At 32.3% G+C, this 23,714-nt stretch overlaps 1 protein-coding gene across 6 annotated transcripts in view; it reads left to right on the top strand.

Annotated features, from left to right (window-relative positions):
- Positions 1 to 23,714, top strand: part of LOC114335665 (CCR4-NOT transcription complex subunit 3) — a 75,623-nt gene that overhangs the window by 31,016 nt on the left and 20,893 nt on the right. For 5 of the 6 annotated variants that reach the window (XM_028285941.2, XM_028285939.2, XM_028285940.2 and 2 more), the window contains 2 exons: positions 13,958 to 14,073; positions 20,726 to 20,881. In XM_028285941.2, coding sequence (XP_028141742.1) covers positions 13,958 to 14,073; positions 20,726 to 20,881 — 272 coding nt within the window. The remainder of the gene's footprint in view (positions 1 to 13,957; positions 14,074 to 20,725; positions 20,882 to 23,714) is intronic. The other variant, XM_028285938.2, reaches the window with a different exon arrangement.

The following is a 23,714-nucleotide window of genomic DNA, read 5'->3' as shown; positions in this document are numbered from 1 at the left end:
CTGGTTCCCTTCATACTCCACACAGAGTAAATGTAAATCAAAAATGAATGATAAAACTCTACGTCAACTAAAAAACAACCAATCTATAGGAAAAGATGAAATACGAGCTGAGCTATTGAAGTTCTATCAACGAGGAGACCTTCTTCTTGGACTATTTAATAATATTTACAGTACAGGAACGATCCCTAAAAGATGGCTTGAATCCGTCTTCTTACCACTGCCCAAAAAGAAGAACGCCAAATCATTCCAGAACTTCCCCCTTATAAGTCTGTTAAATAACATTCTGAAGTTTTTCTTGTGAATCATAAAAAACAGAATATATAGAAGATGTTATGAGATCACCGGTCAAGAACAATTTGGCTTCAGGGAAGGTATGGGGACACGAGAAGCACTATTTTGTCTTCAAACTCTGGCACGAAGGTGAAAAGATCAGCAAGCAGAACTTTTTGTCTATTTTATAAATTCTGAAAACGCGTTCGACAAGGTGCAGCACAGAACCTTGATAGAAAGATTGAACGACATCGGAATCGACAAAAGAGATTCTAAAATAATTATAGAGGGAATATGTACAGATAGGGACCTGCTAAAAATCATTAAAGTCAGAAAAGTTAGCTACCTGAAACACATAATGAGAAACGAAAAGTACCGCCTTGCGCAACTGATCATCCAGGATAAGACTGAAGGAAAACGGGGTCCCGGTAGGCGCCAGATTTCATGGCTTAGAAATATCAGATACTGGACCGGTCTTGATTCAATATCTTTGTTTAGAGCCGCATTGGAAAGAGACAGATTTGCCAGTGTAGTCGCTAACCTCCACTAAAGGAGAAAGCACCACAAGAAGAAGACGATAAGTATGCATTACAATTACGAGTTTTAAATAATATAATGTGATTAAATCAAATTGTCATTTTAGACCAGATTTCTGAAAATTCCATGGCAGTCAACGTGTTAAAAGTAATACAAAAACTTATCTAATTACTTTATTTCTTGTTTGTTATTGGTTTAAATTATATTCATGCCAGTTTTTTCATCAATATTATTATATTTTTAATATTCTAGAGAAACAATTAACAACTAGGTATATCAAAAAGTAGTTTCTTTTCTGGTCTTACAGAATTCTCAAGAAATGTCACTTCTGTCTTTATTTCCTATTTAAAATGGCTAAAACGCCGTTCATATCGCAAGACCTGATGATATCGGCATAATTAGGGATTTTAGTTATCGTTGTGATAAAAACATTTCGTTGAAGTGAGTTTAAGAAACGAAGAAAAATACAAAATAGCATTACAAGTAAAAAATGTTGTAAGAAATACAGTGAAACCGAAAAATTAATTGTACATTTCGTCATGTGTATGTTTTTATAAATATGCCCAGTTATGCCGATAATCCATTTATAAATATAGTTTTTGACGGCAGTTTGATCGCAATGAGGCATAATACCGAAGTGAAAGTTGTATAGCGTCTGTGAAAAGTTAGCTTTATGTTTTTTTCGTTGATGTTTGTGTACATGTGCAATCTTATAGCAGTATTTGCAGCCTTAGAGTTTGTGTCCATGAAGATGGACACAATATACGAGGACGATGTGGAAATGTTTCCTATTATAGCACCAGGTAATCTTTACAAGGCGAACATATTTACTTACTTACTCCGTGGCGTTACAACTCTTCATGGGTTTTAGCCGACTCAACAACATGCCTCCACACTTTTCTGTCTTGAACAACCTCCATCCCATAGCTTTCAGGTCTCCTGCTATATTATCTCGCCACCGTAGTCGAGGGCGTCCGCGTGGTCTTCTTCCAGTTGGGACTTCCTCCCATACCAGCCTTGCTGTTCTTTGGTCGGAATGTCTTTTGAGGTGTCCAGCCCATTGAAGTCTTCTGGACTTTATTTTTTTTTGTCTGAGAGCTAGCAAAGTTTTCTAGAAACTATTTTAAGACAGCTGATTCTTTCCTATATATTGTTCCCTTTGCTTCCTCGAACACCGTACCGGCCATCTGGCTGCTGATACAGGTTGCGTTCATTACTGCGCAGCACACCTGTACAGGTAAATACAAAATCGAGGAGATTGATTAGTATGATAAAGCTTAGTAGATCCTCTATAGTAATCGATAGCAATACAAGTTAATAACAAAACTTGTAGCCAACTTTTAGCTTCACATTACAAAATTAGTTAGAATGTGTTCGATATCATTGTGGCAGACCAAACTTTTGTTTTTTTAAATGGAACACCCTATATTTTATTTTATATTCGAAATCCTGTTAACTTCTCCATCACAGAAATATAAAGGTTTGCTATGTTATACAGGGTATTTACAAAGTTATAACAAATGTTCTACGAAAATCGTAATAAGTTCAGCTCCCTGTATAAATAAAAATAAGCACAACAGCAATAGTTTATTGATGCCATATTTTTTTGTTGATTGTCATAATTTATGAAAATGGTTGATATTGCTAATTTTCTTTATATCGAATACAGGATGAGTTAAAACGCAAGTACATTATTTTCTAAGTAATTTTAAATAGAACACCTTAATTAATAACTTGCTCTGAAAAATGAAAATATCTCGAAAACTAACAAATTTAGGCATAGGGAATATTATACAAAAATTAAAGTACGGTAATGATACTTTTCGATGGTGATATAAAATACAGGGTGCTCCATTTAAAATTTCTGAGAAAAGAATGTACTTGCGTTTTGACTCACCCTGTATTCTATATAAGGAAAATTAGCAATATCAACCATATTTATAAATTTTGACAATCAACAAAAAAATATAGCACCAATAAACCATTGTTGTTTTGCTTATTTTTATTTATACAACGAGCTTAACTTGTTACGTTTTTCATAAAAAATTGGTTATAACTTTGTAAAAGCCCTATATAACATAACAAACCTACTGAGCCTTTTGCGCTCAGAAGTTATCCCAATAGAAATATATATTCCATGTTTATTAGATGTCTCTTTAATCATGCCACTGTCAAGACATACCTCTATCGATTTAATCTATCCGAATCGGATCTTTGCGATTGCAATGGATATGTTGATGACATTAATCATTGGTTGTTTGAATGCAAACATAATGATGATGCAATTAAGTATTTGATGCACAATCTGATTCAAGAACAAATACCTTTCCCACAAAATAATGCTTCTCTTTTATATTTGTCTCGTCGAAATTCCAAGATTAAACAAATCATCTGGGAGGTTTTAAAAAGGACTAGGAGGAAAATTTAACTTGCACTGAATGAGTCCGGTTGAATGTGTTTTTTAGCAATAATTATTGTTTGTTTTATGTTTATACTTTTGTAATATTGTCTCCCTGTGAAATTTTATTAAGTAAATTTTACAGGGAGGTAATAAAAATAAAATTGTATAAAAATTTATATTGAAAAAATTAAAAAATGAATAATAAAAAAATAATATGTATACAAAAAAAAAATAGAAAAAAACAAGGAAAAAGAAAACAAAAAAAATAACAAAAAATAAAAAAAAACAAAAAAGAAAAAAAAACAAAAAAAAATAAATAAAGAAGTATAATAAATTATAAAATAAAAAAGAGAAAGAAATTAAAAACACAAAGAAGGTCTAAACCTCCGCGGTGTTGAACCGGGTTGAAGCCTTAGCGCTGTGTAAAAAAAACATATATTTATTTGTATAAGTATTAGCATTTAGTTTTTTTGTCAATTTTATTATTTGTAAATTAATTTAAGTTGGTTACGGTCATGAATGAAGGGTACACCTACCGGTCAATTTTTTTTTGGTCCCCCCTTTTTGGTCTTTTTTGCTTTTTATTGATTTCAGTATCTATCTATGTATGTATGTGCGTGCATAAGTATTTAATGTGCGCATATGTACAGGTCCAGCGATATTTAAACGGATCATAGCCAATACATGTATTTCGGCTCTAGGCGGTTGGCCAACAAAATATTTTCAAATAATTATTATCTTATACAAGTACAATACCTCAGTCGACTACTGGATTCTGAACTAAGCTACGCAATTGCAAAAGCCCGCCTACATTTACCATTTCATTCTGTTTTAAATCAACCAAACGAGTCTAGAGGTGGGCTAATTTACGATAGTGATATTTTATTCATTGTGATTTTTGTCTGTAACTGAATCAGTCATTGTGAAAACAATACATGTTACAATGTGTAAACTTTTAAGGAAACGTAAAAATATTTTCATTAATAGTTGGATATTCCGAGATAATACAATATTTTGTATGTATAAGTATTATGGGTTATAAATGAATCTTTCTGAAAGGCAAAACAAGTTTAAATGTTTATGTATATATTTATATGTAAATTTAATGGCGTTGAAAAGCGTCGTCATTTTACTCAAAATATGGTCTTAGATTGTTTTCGCAATGACCGATTCAATTGTGATTTAACAGAGCAACGAAATATTCGTATATTAAACTCCTAATAAAAAGTGTTACCACTGTGGACCGTCGTAAAATTCTACACGTGTTATTATTTTGTTTAGGTCATTATTACAAAATTGGGTTTGCTATTAGAACGCATACCATGCCATTAGTGCCAAACAAAAATAGAAAAATTTAGTAGTTTATGGAACGTTTTTATATAAGTGGATGATAATTATGCATCATGCAATATTTGTAGGATAAAGCTGTCTTATCAAACTTAGAGAACTTAGAAAACAAAATTTTAATACATTATTGTTTCCTATAACGCACAAAATGTTAAAGGTGGTACAAAATGATGTGAAAATGAAACATTTTGGATGCTTTGCAGTGCAACGTCAATAAAATCATTTTTTTAAGTTAAATTGTGGCTGATTTCCTCATCCTGTGCATCCTGTGTGTGCAAAGTTTGCACACACAATAAATAAACTTTATTGTGAACGATGGCTTAAAGGATGAGGAAATCAGCCACAATTTAATTTAAAAAAATGATTTTATTGACGTTTCAACTTCTACCTCAGATGTTGTTATCAAAAGTGATATAAGAAAATCATTAAAAATTTAACCAAAATAAAAAATACCATTAGCCACTTTAAAAAGAGTTCTACAAGCAACTGCTAAACTTTTAGATTTTGAAAAAATCCAGGAAACGGGAATCCTCTCAAATTACTGCAAGATGTTTCCACATGTAGTAATTCGACATTTTATATGTTGGAAAGATTTATTCAGCCAGAAGAAATTGTTAAGGCTATTATAAGCATAACAAATATGTACGTAAACACTAGTTCAACAATGTATGAGTATTTTATTAAACTGTCGATAAACTGTCGATTTCAACTTTTCTTGGCAGAATAAGGTTTCGACTAATTCCTTTTAAGGATCCAACAAATGCGGAAATAGCACAGAAAATAGAATCGCTCTTATTGCAGAAAAACTTGGAATGGAACAAAAAGATAAAGGATTTACGACTCAAATTTTATTAGAACATGAGAAAACATCTGCAGATCCGGATGATATTATGGGATCGCAGGATCAGCCACGAGGCACTACGACAAGCAGGGCAATAATAGAAATGCAAAGATTTAGGGAATGCGATCGGTTGCCGCGAAATGAAGATTCGTTAAAATGGCGGAGGGAAAATAAATATATTTTTCCTTATCATGCACAAGTAGCTCAAGAACGAATTAGTCTCATTGGAACATCAGTGCCTTGCGAACGGTTATTTCCAAAGCTGGTCTAATTATTTCTGATTGAAGAACTCGAGTTAATTATAAAAAGGTTAAAAGGCTGCTATTCTGAAATTTTAATTTAAAAGTACCAAATAGTAACTAATAAGTATTTGTAGCAAATACTGGTATTTAAAGTTTACTTTGTATTTCGTTTTTAAGAGGGTAAGCGCAAAATTTCGGGACAATGCTATTTAAATGCATTTATTTCTTTCGAATCCTAAGATAACTAGTAAGTATTTTTGAAAAATTTAAAAGCAGAATAAAAAATTACATAATTACCGAGTGCTAAAAGTCCCTGAAAACTTCTATAATGTGTATTTTAATAAGTTACAGCGGTAAAAAGAAGAGAACATTGAGTGTGATTTTTAATTTCAAATATCTCATTCAAATGACACTTTTTTTATTCTAATGGACTTTCGGCCCTCGATAATAATTTAATCTTTCATTCCGCGTTTATATTTTTCAAAAATACTTATTATTTTCTTAAAATTCGAAAAAAATGAATGCATTGAGAAAGCATTGGCCCGAAATTTGGCGCCTATGCTCTTGTTAGATTTTCTAATAACAATTAAGACAAGCAAAAAAACATGAAATTATTTATTAATGCAATATTATTTTCATTACAAAAACTACTTTTTGAATAAAATTGTTTCTCATTCTAACAGACCCAATTTTGTAATCATACCTAGACAAAATAATAACACCTGTTGAATTTTTTTGACCATTTTTAATTAGGAGTTTAAAATACGACTATTTTGTTGCTCTGTTAAATCACAATCACAGATAAAATTTACGATGGGTTACGGTTACATGATTGCAAATACTTCTAGCCCACCTCTAGGTCAGAATCAGGTATAAGAATGGTCCGACCGGTTCCTATTTAAGGGTCCGCCTTGCGATCGCGCCAAGGAATAGAACCGAACCGACCGGCGACCTGACTACATGCAGAAGGCGATTGCAGAATTTGCAGATCTAGCTTTTTGTGCATACGCGGTACGAATAGATTATATTTTATTTTTATAAGTTTCAGTTTATGGATACGTATCTATTTAAAACATATTTTTTCACCTAAAATATTGTCTGAAGCTATTTCTTTGTGGCGTTTATGTAATTTATTATTCTAAATACGAAATAAGCCACAATTTAACTTAAAAAATTATTTTGTTAACTTTTATTTCGAACGTCGTTGTCAAAATACAAATTATTAATTATTTAAACAAAAATGTTGTTGCTTAGTAAAAAAAATCTTCTAATAATTGCCGATATGAATGAGTTAGAATCAATTATATTATTAGAAGAATTTTTTTTTACTAAGCAACAACATTTTTGTTTAATTTATTAATACTGTGTATTTTGACAACGACGTCCGAAGTGGAGGTCGAAACGTTAACAAAATCATTTTTTAAGTTAAATTGTGGCTTATTTCCCATTTAGAAAAATAAATTACACAAACGCCACAAAAAATAGCTTTAGAACAATATACATAATATTATGTATAATGCCAATCATCATTATCCATAAATAGATACACATGAAATATTTAGCACTATAAATATTAAAATAAATATTTTAGGTTAAATTATATGTTTTAAATACATATCCAAAAACTTATAAAAATAATAACCCATTCGTACCGCGTATCTGCAATCGCCTTGTCTGTGCATGTAGGTAGTGGGTTCGGTTCGGTTCTATTCCTTGGCGCGGTGCGGACCCTTAAGTCCGATTATCTACTTTCGGCTCATTCGGCTGGGCTCGCTATTTCAGTAAACTCCCAAAAAGAGAGATAGAAGTAGGAGGTTCTAGTTCAAAGATATTTTCTACATGCCAATGTTAATGTTGCTATGATTTCTGGTTTTAATGTCTGGAACTTTTATATTGGTCCACTATCTCAAATGCAGTTCAAACACTGTGTCTTAAAAAGCTATGTTCCATATTTCTTTAATTTATACTGTATGTACGTAATCATATTATATTTGGAATATTGTAGCAAAGAGTAATTTAGTATATATCGTGGCTGAATGGATCAAGTAATCCAAAGCCAATAAGGAAAGAAAAAAAACCTTTATATTTTTGTGATGCGAAAGTTAAGAGAATTTCGAATATAAAATAAAATATAGGGTGTTCCTTTTAAAAAAACATAAGTTTGGTTTGCTACTATGTGATCGAACACCCTGTAACATTCTAATTAATTTCGTAATGTAAAGCTGAAAGTTGGCTACAATTTTTGTTATCAACTTTTATTGCTATCTATTACTATAGCGGATCTACTGAGCTTTATCACACTCATCAATCATCCTGTATATTGAATTGAAATTATTTTAGGACGAAACATTTTTTTGTCATTACTTTTTAAACCATAAACATGTCTGGCATATTTCTAATAATGTTTAAAAAGTAACGAAAAATAATTTTTCGTCTTACAATAATTTTAAATTCGATATGTTTATCTGTACAAATGTGCTGCGCGTAATGAACACAACCTGTATCAGCAGCCAGATGGCCGGTACGGTGTTCGAGGAAGCATAGGGAATAATATATTAAAGAACCAGTTGTCTTAAAATACTTTTTTTTCCGGTGTTGCTAGCTCTTGGTCCATTTTATTATGTTGGCGCTTGGCAAAAGTTCTTCGAGCTCTTTGTTTGTTCTTACCCTATATTGTCCTGCTGCTCCATCAAGCACAGGTCAAAGATCTTCCTTAGGCTTTTTCTTTCCCAAACACGTAGTCTCTCTTCGTTTGCCTTTTGTTATCGTTCACGTTTCGCTTCCATACATCATAACGGGTCGTATTATTGTTTTATATACTTATATACAGTGCGTCCATAAAGTAACGCATAAATTCGTTATTTCGTAAACCGGCTACTATCAGGAAAAATCCCGAAACAAGTCGATTTTTATTTTTAAATTACGATTTTTTGGCATATATATCATCCTCGTGACGTCATCCATCTGGGCGTGATGACGTAATCGATAATTTTTTTAAATGGGAACAGGGGTCATGTGATAGCTCATTTGAAAGGGTATTTAATTCTCTATCCAATAATATAAACATTAACATAATTATTTATACAGGGTGTTCAAAAAACATTTTTTTAATTAAAATAAGTGGGACAAAAAGAAGAATATATGTAATTTATTTTAAATCAAAATGCATTTTACTACTGTCAGTAAAGAGAAAAAAATTTTATTTGACAAATAAACCTTGATTTTCGTTTAAACGAAATGTTCAAACTGCCAAGAGACAGGTGGGTGGCAGCTTTAACATTGAATTTAAGCGAAAAACAATATTTATTTGTCAAACAGTATTTTTTTCCTGTTTTCTGACAACAGTAAAACGTATTTTGAATTAAATAAATTACATACATTCTTCTTTTTGTCTCAATTATTTTAATTAAAAAAATGTTTTTTTGAACACCTTGTATAAATAAATATATTAATGTTTATATTATTGGATAGAGAATTGAATACCCTTTCAATTGAGCTATCACATGACCCCTATTCTCATTTAAAAATCATCGATTACGTCATCATGCCCAGATGGATGACGTCACTAGTATGATATATATGCCAAAAAATCAAAATTTAAAAATAAAATCCGACATGTTTCGGGATTTTTCCTTAATGTCGCCAGTTTACGAAATAATGAATTTATGCGTTACTTTATGGACGCACTGTATTGTATTTGTAATCTTACTAGTTGTTTCGATTTTATAACATTTTGAAGGGCATAATTACATCTGTTGCCGGCTTGTATCTTATTGTTTATTTCTTGTGATGCGTTATTGTCTTCAGTTATCGTTGTTCCAAGATTCTCTAACGCGCTCACAGTTAAAGTCACCGATGGTGATGTTCTGACCGATTCTGTCTCTGCTTTGGTTATTGCTGCTCGTATACATATATTTCGTTTTATTTTCATTGATCAGGAGCCCCATCTCATCTGCTTCCTTCTTGAACCTGACTAAAGTGTTCTTCATCCTTAATATATAAACATGGATGAATAAATGCAAGAAACAACACGCTATTTACTATTAACAACATGCAGATTAAAAATGCGGAAAAATTTGGTATTTAAAAAATAAAAAAGGTATGTTGGAAGTGTCACAACAGAAAGCAGAGGTACAGAAGACGATATTAGTATGAGGATACGAAGATCTCAACAATCATTCAGCATGCTCAACCCTGTTTGGAGGTCTGGCGAATATACTACAAGGACAAAGATATGAATATTCCAGTCAAATGCCATGTCTGTTCTACTCTATGGATGTGAAATCTGGAAAGTAACAAAAACCCTTACAGACAAACTGCAGGTCTTCGTTAACAAATTTCTACGAAGAATTGTTTGTATTTTCTGGCCAAACACCATCAGAAACGAAGATCTACTACATCTGACCCAACAAAATCGGGTAGAAATTGAAATAAAGTCCAGAAAATGGGGTTGTATCCGTCAAATACTCAGAAAAAATAGTTCCAGTATTGCAAGGATCCAATCCAAAAATAGAGTGGAATCCCAAAGGAAAAAGAAATAGAGGCCGCCCAGCACAAACTTGGAAAAGATCCATCATGGACGAGATAAGAGGTAAAGGAAAGTCTTGGAATGACGTGAAGGCCTTAGCGCAAAATAGACCCGATGGCGCGTTTTCACTAAAGCTTTATGTAGACCAGTAAGGATCTGTTTTTAGGTGGATGTGAGAGGTGGCATTCACATTTTTGCGGATAAAGTTAGGTGATAACTTCGTTAATAATAATTGAATTATGCTCCTTCTCATATATGCCCGGAACATTAATAAAAAAATAAAATATTTAAAAATTTCAAAAAATTTCGTTTTTTTTTTTCTACTTTTTTTGCTTATAACTTAAAAACTATTCATTTTAGAACAAAGTCGTATAGGAATAAAACAAAGATAATTAAATTTTCTATCAGATGCGATTGGTTAAAAATGTCTTAATTTATCACCCTTGCTTCAAAATAGCAATAAATATAAAATAAGGGGTCAAAACAAGCCTGTCCTTTTATTCAATGATTTTCCATCACTTTTTGTGATGTCCAAAATTTTTGTAATGTGCTAAAACCGTACACCAAATTTCATTAAAATTGACTTACTAGATTTTGCATAATAATTTTGCAATATAAACTTTTTTTAAAAAATTAAAATTTTTTAAAATCTTGCACAACAGAAACTAGAACATACAAAGATTTGTCAATTTTGTTACATATAAAGAAGTACTCCACCTATCTAATGCACTTTACAGAATTGAAATCGGATTATTTAAGCAGCCTCAGCAATGTTTTAAAGTTATAAATAATTTTTTGGCTTATAAACAAATTAGTGCTGTGGCCAGGAGAGGGTGCTACGGGCTCCTTTATTTAGATGGACTTACCCAAGTTTTTTATGTATTTTGACCCGTATAACACGAATTTTTTGGGTAACAGTTGATCCGGATGTCGATAAGATTGTTATAAACAAAGAACTTGAGGAATTACATAACATTGATTTTTCGCAAAATAAAACATTTTTTTGTATTTCTTGGGTAATTCTAAGCAAAAAATGTTCTTACAAGTTTTTTCGTAGGATGCATAGTTTTCGAGATAAACGCTGTGGAACTTTCAAAAAATCGAGAAATTGCAATTTTTGAACGCGAATAACGTTTGATTAAAAAATAAAATAGCAATTCTGCTGACAGCATTTGAAAGTTTAAGTCAAATTATACCGGTTTTAATTATTTGCATTGCTAAAAATTAATTTTTTTATTATTAAACAAAGCTATTTGTTTATAAGCCAAAAAATTGTTTATAAATTTAAAACATTGCTGAGGCCCCTTAAATAATCTGATATTTTAATTCTGTAAAGTGTATTAGATACGTAGAGCACCTCTTTATATGCAAAACAATTAGCCAACTTCTAAATGGTCTACTTTTTGTTCAGAAAGATTTTAAAAAATTTTGAACTTTTTTAAAAACATTTAGATTGCAAATTTATTATGCAAAATTTATTAGGTCGATTTTAATGAAATTTGGTAGACGATTTAAGTATGTTACAAAGAATTTCCTAAGCGAATTACTAAGGTTCTAAGTGCCACCAAAGTGGTTAAAAAATATTGAATAACAACAGACTTATTTTGCCCCCTTATTTTGTATTTATTGCTATATTTCAGAAAAGGTAATACCTTAAGACATTAATGTTGTTCTGAAGCTATTTCCTTGTGGCATTTTTATAATTACGTATTTTTTATGGGAAATAAGCCACAATTTTACTAAAAAATGAATTTATTTTTTAGTAAAATTGTGGCTTATTTCCCATAAAAAATACGTAACCTTAAGACATTTTTTACCAGTCGTATATTATACAAAATTCAATTATCTTTATTTTATTTCTCTACGACTTTGTTCCAAAACGAATCGTTTTAAAGTTATAAGCAAAGAAAGCAGAAAAAATCGATGTTTTTCGAAATTTTTAAATATTTTAATTTTTTATTAATGTTCCGGGCATATTTGAGAAGGAGCATAAGTCAATTATTATTATTGAAGGTGTCACCTAACTTTATCTACAAAAATCCGAATGCCACCTCTCACATCCAAAAATAGACGTTTTTGTCGCAGATCCTTACTATATGCTCCACTTAGGAGTTCAAGAACATTATAGTATATACAGGGTGTTTCATTAATAATTGTCCATATAGTAACTGGAGAAACCTTAGCACCAAATACGAAGATTTAACCTAAAACACTTAAATAAAATGTGGTTCCTTACTGAGTTACAGGGTGTTTTATCTAAAAATTTAAAAACTATTTTTGCTCAGCATTTTAAAACTATTCGACGTATCCTTTTCATACTTGGCAGAAAGTGCGACTACTATACGCCCTACTAAATTTGATAAACAAACGTTTCTAGCTACTACCAGAGGCGTACGACATGGGATAGTGAATGGTTGACCCTTCTCAAATTCTACGCCACTGGAGGAATTACTATTTTAATGCCATTTTTAGATTCTCCAATACTTTATACCTAAATCATATACTCCTCATTGGTAACGATAAATTCATTAGTTTTCGAGATATTTGAAGTTAAATATGAAACGGGACAGTTATTTTGATTAATTTATATGATTCATATGATTAAAATTAAAAAATTATTTGTACCCAGTACTTTAAAACTATTTGGCGTATCCTTATCATACTTGGCAGAAAGTGTAGGTACTGTACACCCTACTAAATTAAGATAAATAAACGTTTCTAGCTACTACCAGAGGCGTACGACAGGGGATAGTGGCTGGTTGACCGTTCCCAAATTCTACGTCACTGACGAAATTGCTATTTTAGTGTAATTTTTATATTTCTCAATACTTTTTATGTAAATAATATACTCTTGATTCGTAACGATAAAATGATTAGTTTTCGAGATATTTGAAATTAAAAATGAAGCGACACAATACATTAATCAAAATAACCGTGTCGTTTCATTTTTAACTTCAAAGATCTCGAATACTAATGACTTTATCGTTACGAATGAAGAGTATATTATTTTCATAGAAAGTATTGGAGAATCCAAAAATTGAACTAAAATAGCAATTCCGCCAGTGGCATAGAATTTGGAAAGGGTTAACCATTCACTTTCCCCCGTCGTACGCCTCTGGTAATAGACAGAAACGTTTGTTTAACATAATTTAGTAGTTTGTGCAGTACGCATACTTTCTACCAAGTATGAAAAGGATATGTCGAGTTTTAAAATGCTGAACAAAAATAGTTTTTAAATTTTTAGATAAAACACCCTGTAACTCAGTAAGGAACCACATTCTATTTAAGTGTTTTAGGTAAATCTTCGTATTTTGTGCTAAGGTTTCTCCAGTTACTATATGGAGAATTATTAATGAAACACACTGTATAAAGGCTCAAACTTTCAAACGCTCTTTGAAAAATTGAAATCGGAATTTGTCATGGTGGTGGGGATAGGCACTCGGCGCGGGCAAAAAGTGAATCGGCGAGTTCAAAATCATAACGCGCTCCAAAAATTGCATTTTCTCGGCATCCTTTCATCCGATTTTGATCTTATTTTTTTTTATTCGATGTCTCTGGTGACAAGAATTTCTAGTATATTTCCAAATACCTATTTTAAGTGCAAAACGGAAAATTTATATTAAACAATTTTATTTTAATTTTCCCAAATAATACCTAATACGGAAGGCACGGGTAGAGTTGGTAATTATCACGTTTGCTGCAAGCGTGACAAAATCAACATTTTTCGTTTAAATAAAACATTAATTGTTTATTATGGTACATAATAATAAAATATTTTATTGTTTGTTAAGCAGCAAGCGGAGAGAGCAATCCAGCATCTGTGATAACCATTGTTAGTCAAGTTCAAACTCAAAACACATCCAATGCCATTAATACAACGGTCCATACAAATCCCATTGCGTCATTAGTAAGTATTCTTTATTTTTATTTAAACATTACTATTATTGTACTGTACTTTTTGTCGAAAGGCTAACTGTTTATTGTCACAAATATTGGTAAACTCGAATCAGTTTTGGTAGTACACTACTCCAAGAACTTAACGCGCCACCTTAGAAATTTTGGATCATTTTTGATGTCTCGAATTTCCTAAACCTTCAGTGTACCAATCAAACTGTGTTTTTTATCAAAGTTCACCACACCCTGCGGACTATTCTAGCATTTATAAAATACTGAAATTAAAACCCAGCTATTGCCTCAGGTTTTCTTAACCTTCCGTTTTTTGATTCATTCGCTTATGTTGGATAATAGAAAAATTAGGTACTTCAACAACTAGCCATGTTTTTCATCAATACAGGGTATGCAACAAACTTTAATGGGTAATTCTACATAAAAGAGAAATAACAGTTTGCTTTATAAATTTATATAAACGCAAATGCTTCGTTTCCGAGATAGGGGGTGTTGAAATTTTTCTTACAAACTGACGATTTATTTAAAATCTAAAACAGGTTAAGCATTATGCCCAGTCGAAATACGTAGAACGACTTTATTTAATGGAGGGCCTATTATGGTTTGGGGAGGAATTTCTTTGATAGTCATGACAGATCTTGTTCTGTTACGTGGAAGTTAAACAGTAAAAGATACATAACCGATATTTTATCTGAATATGTTGTACCTTTCGCTCCTTATATGAGTAACATGCAAGACCTCAAAAGTACGAAATGTAACCGATAATTTACAACAGGTAAATCTTCGGACTTTGAATTGGCCACCGCATAGTCCAGATCTTAACCCGATCGACCATTTGTGGGACACAATTGGCAGAACACTACGACAGCTTTTGTCTCCTCCTAGAACCTCACAAAAAGTAATAACAATAGCTCTCGAGATTTGAGATTTGGAATACAGTAGAACCTCGATTATCCGTCAGGGCACCGGACCAAGGGTATGACGGATAATCGAAAAGACGGTTAACAGAACATTAAAAAAATAAAAATTCATAGTACAATTCTCAAATTTCATTTGTATGTTTTGTTTGACAATATAAGAGGGATTTGTGTTAGTAAAATCGAATCAATTTAAAATATTCTGAAATCTTTGTTTGTTTTACTGTTGGTTCACATTTTGCGACTACTGAATTTCTTAATCGGTATAAGATCATGCAATCTACTTTATTGGCTTCTTCTTGTTGAGAATACCACTCGATGTATTATTGCATGTGCGATGCAGCTTCTGTAGATTATTTACGCAAATCTTTGTCAGTTACAATAGGTTCATCAACATATCTACAGTCAAATTCCAAGTCTGCGTCAGCTTCTGAATCTGTTTGGTCCGCCTTTGTTGCCATTCTGTACGATTTCTTTAACTGTCGGCAATGGATAGCCATGTGTGTCCTCATCACAAATCAAATTAACTTTTTTTTTTATTTTTTTACATTAAAATTTTTGCTTATGTAGTCAATACAACGTCTGTATGTACCGTGACGGTTAACAGAGGTGACGGTTAATGGAGAGACGAATAATCGAGGTTCCACTGTAATATTGATCTAGACCAAATAGCAAACCTCATTTCCAGTGTGTCTCGTAGATGTGAAGCCGTCATAAGCATAACGTAATATCCTCTGGTTCTTACGTTATGCTAATACAAATGTTTTACGTTATAAAAGTACATATCTCTTTTGCTTGAACCCACTCATCACGGGCCAAATTCCTTGTAGCACGTTCTATTTCCACTAACCAAGAAAAAAATTACGGACTTAATTGAAACTAAATAATAAATCTACTAAATTTCACAACAAACCAGTCACTTTTTGACTGTTGACATCTATCAAATTGTTAATTTCTCATAGCGTACTTTAGGCTTGTTTATTACTACACAGAAAATGAGGATTTATTGATGAAAAACACGGCTAGTTGCTAACATACCTAATTTTTATATTATCCAACATAAGCGAATTAATAAAAAAACAAAATGTTAAGAAAGCTCAAGGCTACAATGGAGTTTTAATTTCAATATGTTATATATGCTAGAATATTCCACAGGGTGTTCCGAACTTTAAGGAAAAAAAACACAGTATGACTGTTACACCCGGTATACAATGCCATTTACCTGTGTAGCAACAATATTATTAAATTGATATTATTAATGAATAAGGCCCACATTCCACAGGGTGTGGTAAACTTTGAGAAAAAAACAGTTTGATTGGTACATCCGGTATACAATGACAATTTACCTGTCCAGTAACAATATTATTACAGCGATATTGTTAATGAATAAGGCTATAACATACTAAAAAATCACTCAAATCGGACAACAGGTTTAAGAAATTGTAGACATAAGAAATGTCCCATTTTTAAGGTCGATATGATTTGACATCTTCCAGAGGCTTACCTGGTTTGGGAATTAGTATAATTTTTACTGAATTAAAGCTTACTGCCGATAGTGTCAAAGATTCTAGAAAAACTGATACTCTCAAGAATTCAACCACTCGTCTCAGATTGATAACTAATCCCTGCACACCAGTTTGGATTCAGATCCCAACACGCAACCATAGAACAGGTTCATCGGATATGCAGAACTGTTAATCGAGCATTGGAAGACAAAATGTACTGCACTGCCGCCTTTTTAGACATCTCACAAGCATTCGATAAAGTCTGGCACATAGGCCTACTATACAAATTTAAAAAAATGCTTCCTGTCACTCACTTCCTAATTTTAAAATCCTACCTCCATAACCGTTACTTTTTTGTACAGCATAGAGATGAGCGCACGTCTCTATTTCCAGTTGGATCCGGAGTTCCACAGGGCAGTGTTCTGGGGCCAGTGTTATACCTATTGTACACAGCGAACTTACCAACAAACTTTCAAACCACGACAGCTACAAATGCAGATGACACAGCAGTGATGTCAGTACATCAGGACCCACGGATAGCTTCTCAACTTCTGCAAACCAACCTCAACAAAATGCAAACTTGGCTAAAACGGTGGCGTTTTCAAACAAATGAAACAAAGTCGGTTCTTATTATTACCTTCACAAACCGTAAAGGTCACTGCCCGCCTGTATATATCAACAACCACCAACTAAAACAGCAAGCAACTGTCAAATAGCTTGGAATGCACCTAGACCAAAGATTAAACTGGAGAACACACATTTTTATGAAGCGTAAACAACTTGGTCTCAAATTACACAATCTTTACTGGCTGATTGGTCACAAATCATCACTTTCGATGAAAAATAAAGTACTTGTCTACAAAGCAATTTTGAAGGCAATATGGAGTTACGGGATCCAACTTTGGGGTACTGCATCAAACTCCAATATCAAAATCTTAAAGAGGTTCCAGTCGAAGGTTCTTCGAATAATCACAAATGCCCCATGGTGTGTTGCAAATAATATTATTAGACGCGATCTAGAAATTGCAACAATAAAAGAAGAAATTACTAACTTTGCACAGAAATACGAAGACAGACTGACACAACTTCCAAATCCATAAGGAACAAGCTGAAAATGCGAGCATTGTCATAACGAAAACTTTGTATATTTATGTATTTTAATTCACAATATGGAAAATTTCTATTATGAAAAGTAGTTTAGAATTAATAATTATGTTTTTAATGTGCAATTATATCACTCTAATTTAAATGTTATGAACTAACTATAAAGGTAGTTTACTCTTGATCGAAATTCATATTTTTTATATACCTCATAAAATTAATAAAATTTTATACAAGGTGTCCCAAAAGTAGTGGAACGGTCGAATATTTCGCGAACTGAACATCGGATCAAAAAACTGAAAAATACGTGTTCAATCATGTTCAAAAATCTATTCAATGACACCAAACACCAACCTCCACTACACCCCCTGGAGGTGGGGTGGGGGGTAACTTTAAAATCTCAAATGGAAACCCCTAGATTTTCTTGCAGATTTGGATTCGTTACGTAAAAGTAAGCAACTTTTATTCAAGACATTTTTTTGAACTGTGGATAGATGGCGCTATAATTGGGAAAAACGATTTATCCTGATACCATGGGTAAATTATAGAAACGGTCTAATATCTCGAGAAATACACTTCCAAATGAGAAACCAAACAAATTGTTTTAATACTTTTCGAAAACCTATCGAATAACACTAAACATGACCCTCCAACCCACCCCCATGGAGGTGGGGTGGGGGGTAACTTTAAAATATTAAATAGCAACCGCCACTTTTTATTACAGATTCGGATTTGTCATGAAAAACTAAGCAACATTTACTCGAAACATTTTTTAGAATTGTTGATAGATGGCGCTTTAATTGGAAAAATACGATTTATTAGCGCCATCTATCAGCATTTTTAAAAAATGTTTCGAATAAATGTTGCTTAATTTTTCATGAGGAATTCGAATCTGCAATAAAAAGTGGGGGTTGCTATTTAAGATTTTAAAGTTACCCCCCACCCCACCTCCAGGGGGTGTAGTGGGAGTTGGTGTTTGGTGTCATTGGATAGATTTTTGAAAATGATTGAACACGTATTTTTCAGTTTTTCCATCCGATGTTTAGTTCGCGAAATATTCGACCGTTCCCCTACTTTTGGGACACGGTTGCATCATAAATCTTAGAACAAGAAGAGCTTTTTGTGAAGAATAACTTTTATTTGTCAAATTAAAAATAAAAGAGTTATAAATGAAAATGTTCTTGGTATTCATAATTTGAGAAAAATCTTCAAATATTTTTTTCCATTAGAAGGATGTACACAGACACAATACTGGCTAGTGATTTTAGTCAATAATTTTGCCAATTCGATAAAAAAATAATTTCTAAATAGTTAATAACTATTACTAAATAATTAGTAATTTTGCCAATTTCGGCAAAATTCTCAAAAAACAAAAAAATTACCTTCTACAATCACTAGCCAGTTGTGTCGAGTTTAGGGAACGACTAGGTATACATAATATTTTAATTTTATAGCAAATGGAACAGTCCATTTATCATAAAGGGGAGGCCGTATTTATACTGGTATAAACCTTTTTAAAACTGTTAATAAATTATTGCTTTTAAAATATTTATACTCAAATTGTATTTTTGAACATCTTATTTATTTTATATAATAATTAAATTCACTATCAAATGTCATTGATGTTTTATTAATATGTACTTAATTTAAAATTTAGTTTGACATTCACGAAGTGTCAAACTCAAATATAAATAACCCATGCTTGGCAAATCGAGATTAAAAAAAAAAGTAGCCTACTTCCTAATCAAGTAATCAACCATTTGAGCTGACGTTTAGTGCGTCTGTAGGAGATAACCGGATTGTGACGGCACATTTTAGACTTTGAGGTCGATTATCTCGAAGACGGTTAGATATATCGAAATGCCGTTTTCAGATTTGGATTCAGAAGGTAAAACTACATAAGAATCCATCGATACACCTGCTCTAAGTATTGCAGGAGCGGAAACGCAATAACACACAGACTTTTGCAAATTTATAAACGAAAAGTTTTCATTGAAAAATTTCCTGTAACTGGCTGTATACCATTAATTACAAAAATTGAAGACAGTCTTCTGTGTAAAAGGTATATTTATTTAAAACCCCAATAAAGGGCTACATTAAAAGACAGAACGTTTTCGCTCTAAAGAGAGCATCATCATTGTTCTAAGGAAGCTCTACATGCTGAGCCACCAAAAATACATGGGTTAAAACCCTTAAAACGCCGACCAAAAGTCTTACATTGGCGTGTTAGATATTATATCCTGGCGATGGGTGAAATTTAAACAAGATATACCTCAAAGCATGATATGACTATACTACGTGTATGTGGGTGGTTGAGTTGATTTCTCCGTCTTCACAAAGAGAAAGGTAAAAGCCAACCTTTCTCTTTGTGAAGACAGATAAATTAACTCAACCATCCACATACACGTGATATAGTCATATCATGCTTTGAGGTATATCTTGTTTAAATTTCACCCATCGCCAGGGTATAATATATAACACGCCAATGTAAGACTTTTGGTCGGCGTTTTAAGGGTTTAACCCATGTATTTTTGGTGGCTCAGCATGTAGAGCTTGCTTAGAACACTGATGATGCTCTCTTTAGAGCGAAAACGTTCTGTCTTTTAATGTAGCCCTTTATTGGAGTTTTAAATAAATATACCTTTTACACAGAAGATTTTCTTCAATTTTTGTAACTTCCAAATGTACTAGCCAGAAACCTGATGAGACAACCAGTCAGACGAAGACTTAGACGAAATACACCTAGTGATTTACCATCGCGATTTTACTTATATGTGTCGTAATTCCCAGAGACAAACAATTTTATATCTATGTAAAATATTTGTAAAGAAAATGATTAATGAATCATTTTCTCCAAGTCACCTACACTAGTGGTCACAACATTTACTCATTGTAACTTGTTTTACAGATTGTAAATAAATTGGGAGGTTAAATAAAAAAAAATAAGGTGGTGCATTAATTCTGCTGCTCAGTGTATATGCATATTAGTTTAAAAATTATATGAAGTACCTCGAAGATAATAATATTATCTTTATATCTAATATAATATATTATATTATAATAACTTTAAATCAGAATGAAGTTTGGACATTAAGTTTGGTATTAATATGTATTAATTTCAATTTTGCAGGGATTACAAAATTCAACAAATCCCCCTCCAAAATTATATAATGAACAACATGTACAAAATAATTGCATAAGTCCAGAACCAAATAATGGCAGTGAAATGTCAACTTCTGACGTTGATGTATCACAGCAAGTCCCGAATGGTACGACGACGGAGAAGGTAAGACATTTCTTTTATCGACATTTTTTATAATTTATATATTACAAGAACTATGTACAACTATATATCTTTGAAAGAGTGGAGAGCTTTGAATATCTCGGAGCGACAATCACTGCAGATACAATATCATGGGAGAGAAAAAAGAGAGAATTCAGGCAGCAAACATATCTATGTATAACCTTCACTTTCCATAACACTATTAAATCCAAGAGCCCAACACAAAGATAAAAAAATTAGGATATACAGTGCGCCAAAGAAAACAGTCCACCTCAATATTTGGCAGTATTTATTAGATTTTAAAGAAATGACGAAACAGGTCGATTTTTGATCTAAGTGGGACACATTTTTACGGTACATACATATGTCATTTGTCAACCCCCTCCCTTCCACTTTCCCCATCCCTTATTTTTAAATAGGGAATTGGGGTCGTGTGCTAGCTCATTTGAAAGGTTATTCAATTCTCTATTCAGTAATATTAACATTGACATAATTATTTATACAGGGTGTCCAAGAAAAATTATTTTGAATTAAATTAATTGACACAAAAAGAAGAATGTATGCAATTTATTTAACTCAAAATACATTCTACTACTGGCAGAAACAGAGAAAAATGTTTATTTGACAAATAAATATTGTTTTTCGCCTTACTTCAATATTCAACCTACCAAGAGGCAGATGGGTGGCAGCTTGAACATTGAAATTAAGCGAAAAACAATGTTTATTTATCAAAAATCATTTTTTTCTGTTTTGTGACAGCAGTAGAATGTATTTTGATTTAAATAAATTACATACATTCTTCTTTTTGTGTCAATTAATTTAATTAAAATATTTTTTTCTTGGACACCCTGAATGAATAATTATGTTAATGTTTATATTACTGAATAGAGAATTGAATAACCTTTTAAATAAGACAGCACACTACCCCTTAAGGGGTATTGCCTATTTAAAAATAAGGGATGGGGGAAGTGGAAGGGAGGGGGTTGACAAATGTATGTACCGTAAAAATGTGTCCTTAGATTAAAAATCGACCTGTTTCTTCATTCCCGTAAAATCTAATAAATACTGTCAAATATCGAGGTGAACTGTTTTCTTTGCCCATTTTGTATAACACAGCGCTTAAACTACTCATGTATGGCTGTGAGACGTAGACGCTGACAAAAGCAATGAAAAATAAACTCACGTTTGGAGAGAGAAATCCTCAGAAGGATATTTGAACCTAATTTGGTTTACAACCCTAATTAGTCCAGACTGTATCGTCGTCCCCCGTTAGGTAAATTATTCCGATTCGATTTTTTTTCACAAACTTACTCAAAAGGAGGTTCTTATAACCAATTCACAGGGTGCCAGGCGGTACCGTGATCGAAAAATTGTTTAAACAAATTCACAAAAATAATTTTTGCACTTCTGACAATTTTTTTAGATCATTTGGGTCATTCGCAGCAAAAAAGGTCTCTTACGCGATTTAAAATTTGAAAAATGCGAAAATTACTATTTTCAAAGCTTAATAACTCGTTAAAAATTATTATTATGAAAGTCAGAAAGTCACCAAATCAAAGTTTCAAGCCTCTCCTACAAGATCCAGAAGAAATTTGATGCACCAGCACCATTGCACTGCCGAAATGGTGCATCTCTTTCGCACTCACCATGACGGCCTCCTAATACGCTCTTAGCGCTCATTGTTAATAATTAAAAATAACCGCTTAGTAATACAATAATGACACAAATTTCTTCAGGATCTTATAGGGGGGACTTTAAACGTTCATTTGGTAACTTCCTGACTTTCATAATAATAATTTTTAACCAAGTTATTAAGCCCTGAAAATGGCTATTTTCGCGTTTTTTAAATTTTAAATCGCGTATAACTTGACAACAATCAATTTTAGAGAAAAATCACAATAGACCTTTTTAGCTCAAAATGATCCAAATGATCTAAAAAAGATTGTTCGAAGTGAAAAAAGTATTTTTGTGAAATTGTTTTAAAAAAATTGTTTAAACAATTTTTCGACTACGGTACCGAATGGCACCCTGTGGATTTGTTATAAGGACGTGTTTTTGAGTAAGTTTGTGCAAAAAATCGAATCGTAATAATTTACCTAACGGGGGCGACGGTACAGCCTGGACTAAATATTAACCAGTACCGAATGAGAACAAATGCCGAGGTCAAATAAATGTATAGGGCTAGCGACATAGTCCAAGAAATTAAATCCCGACGTCTAAGAGGGGCTGGCCTTGTCCATAGACTCCCTAATAACCGCTTTATGAAGTTAATCTGGAAGGAAGCCTCTTATAACGTCAATGCGACGGAGAGATAACATATGGTCAGATTTAAGAACAATGACCCACTGACTCAACTATCATTGACGATCGTTCGAGATAAAAGAGGGTTGTGTAGTCAATCAAGACCCACTCCCCGTATTGCTACGAGAAGAAGACGAAAAGTCTAGAATCCTGTCGGGATTCCCCTAAGATGGTGCAAATGATTGATGAAATAACACTGCTGGATCAGCTGTGTTAATCTGGACCTATAATAAACAGATAATAGAAATTATTAATGTTATAAATAAATGATATGTTTATTCAGAGTGATGAAGATATGACCTGAAGTAAGTCGCTTGTATAATCAAATTATAAAATATAAAACTATTTTAACAACATTCACAACAGTATTTTATAGAACAATTCATTTAAATATTATCCAATGTTACACTTTAAAAGTGATCAAAATCAAAAGAAGTATTTCTGGTGTTCTATTTACTACAAATTAAATGTATTATTTCATTAGTTCACGGCAAAGATATTTTGCAAGCAATTTTTAAGTTCATAAAATTTTTGT

This window comes from Diabrotica virgifera, chromosome 2, assembly GCF_917563875.1.
Source record: "Diabrotica virgifera virgifera chromosome 2, PGI_DIABVI_V3a".
NCBI classification, from domain to species: domain Eukaryota; kingdom Metazoa; phylum Arthropoda; class Insecta; order Coleoptera; family Chrysomelidae; genus Diabrotica; species Diabrotica virgifera.
The sequence above is the reverse complement of the archived record's forward strand: the minus strand, read 5'-3'. Positions and strand labels throughout refer to the sequence as shown.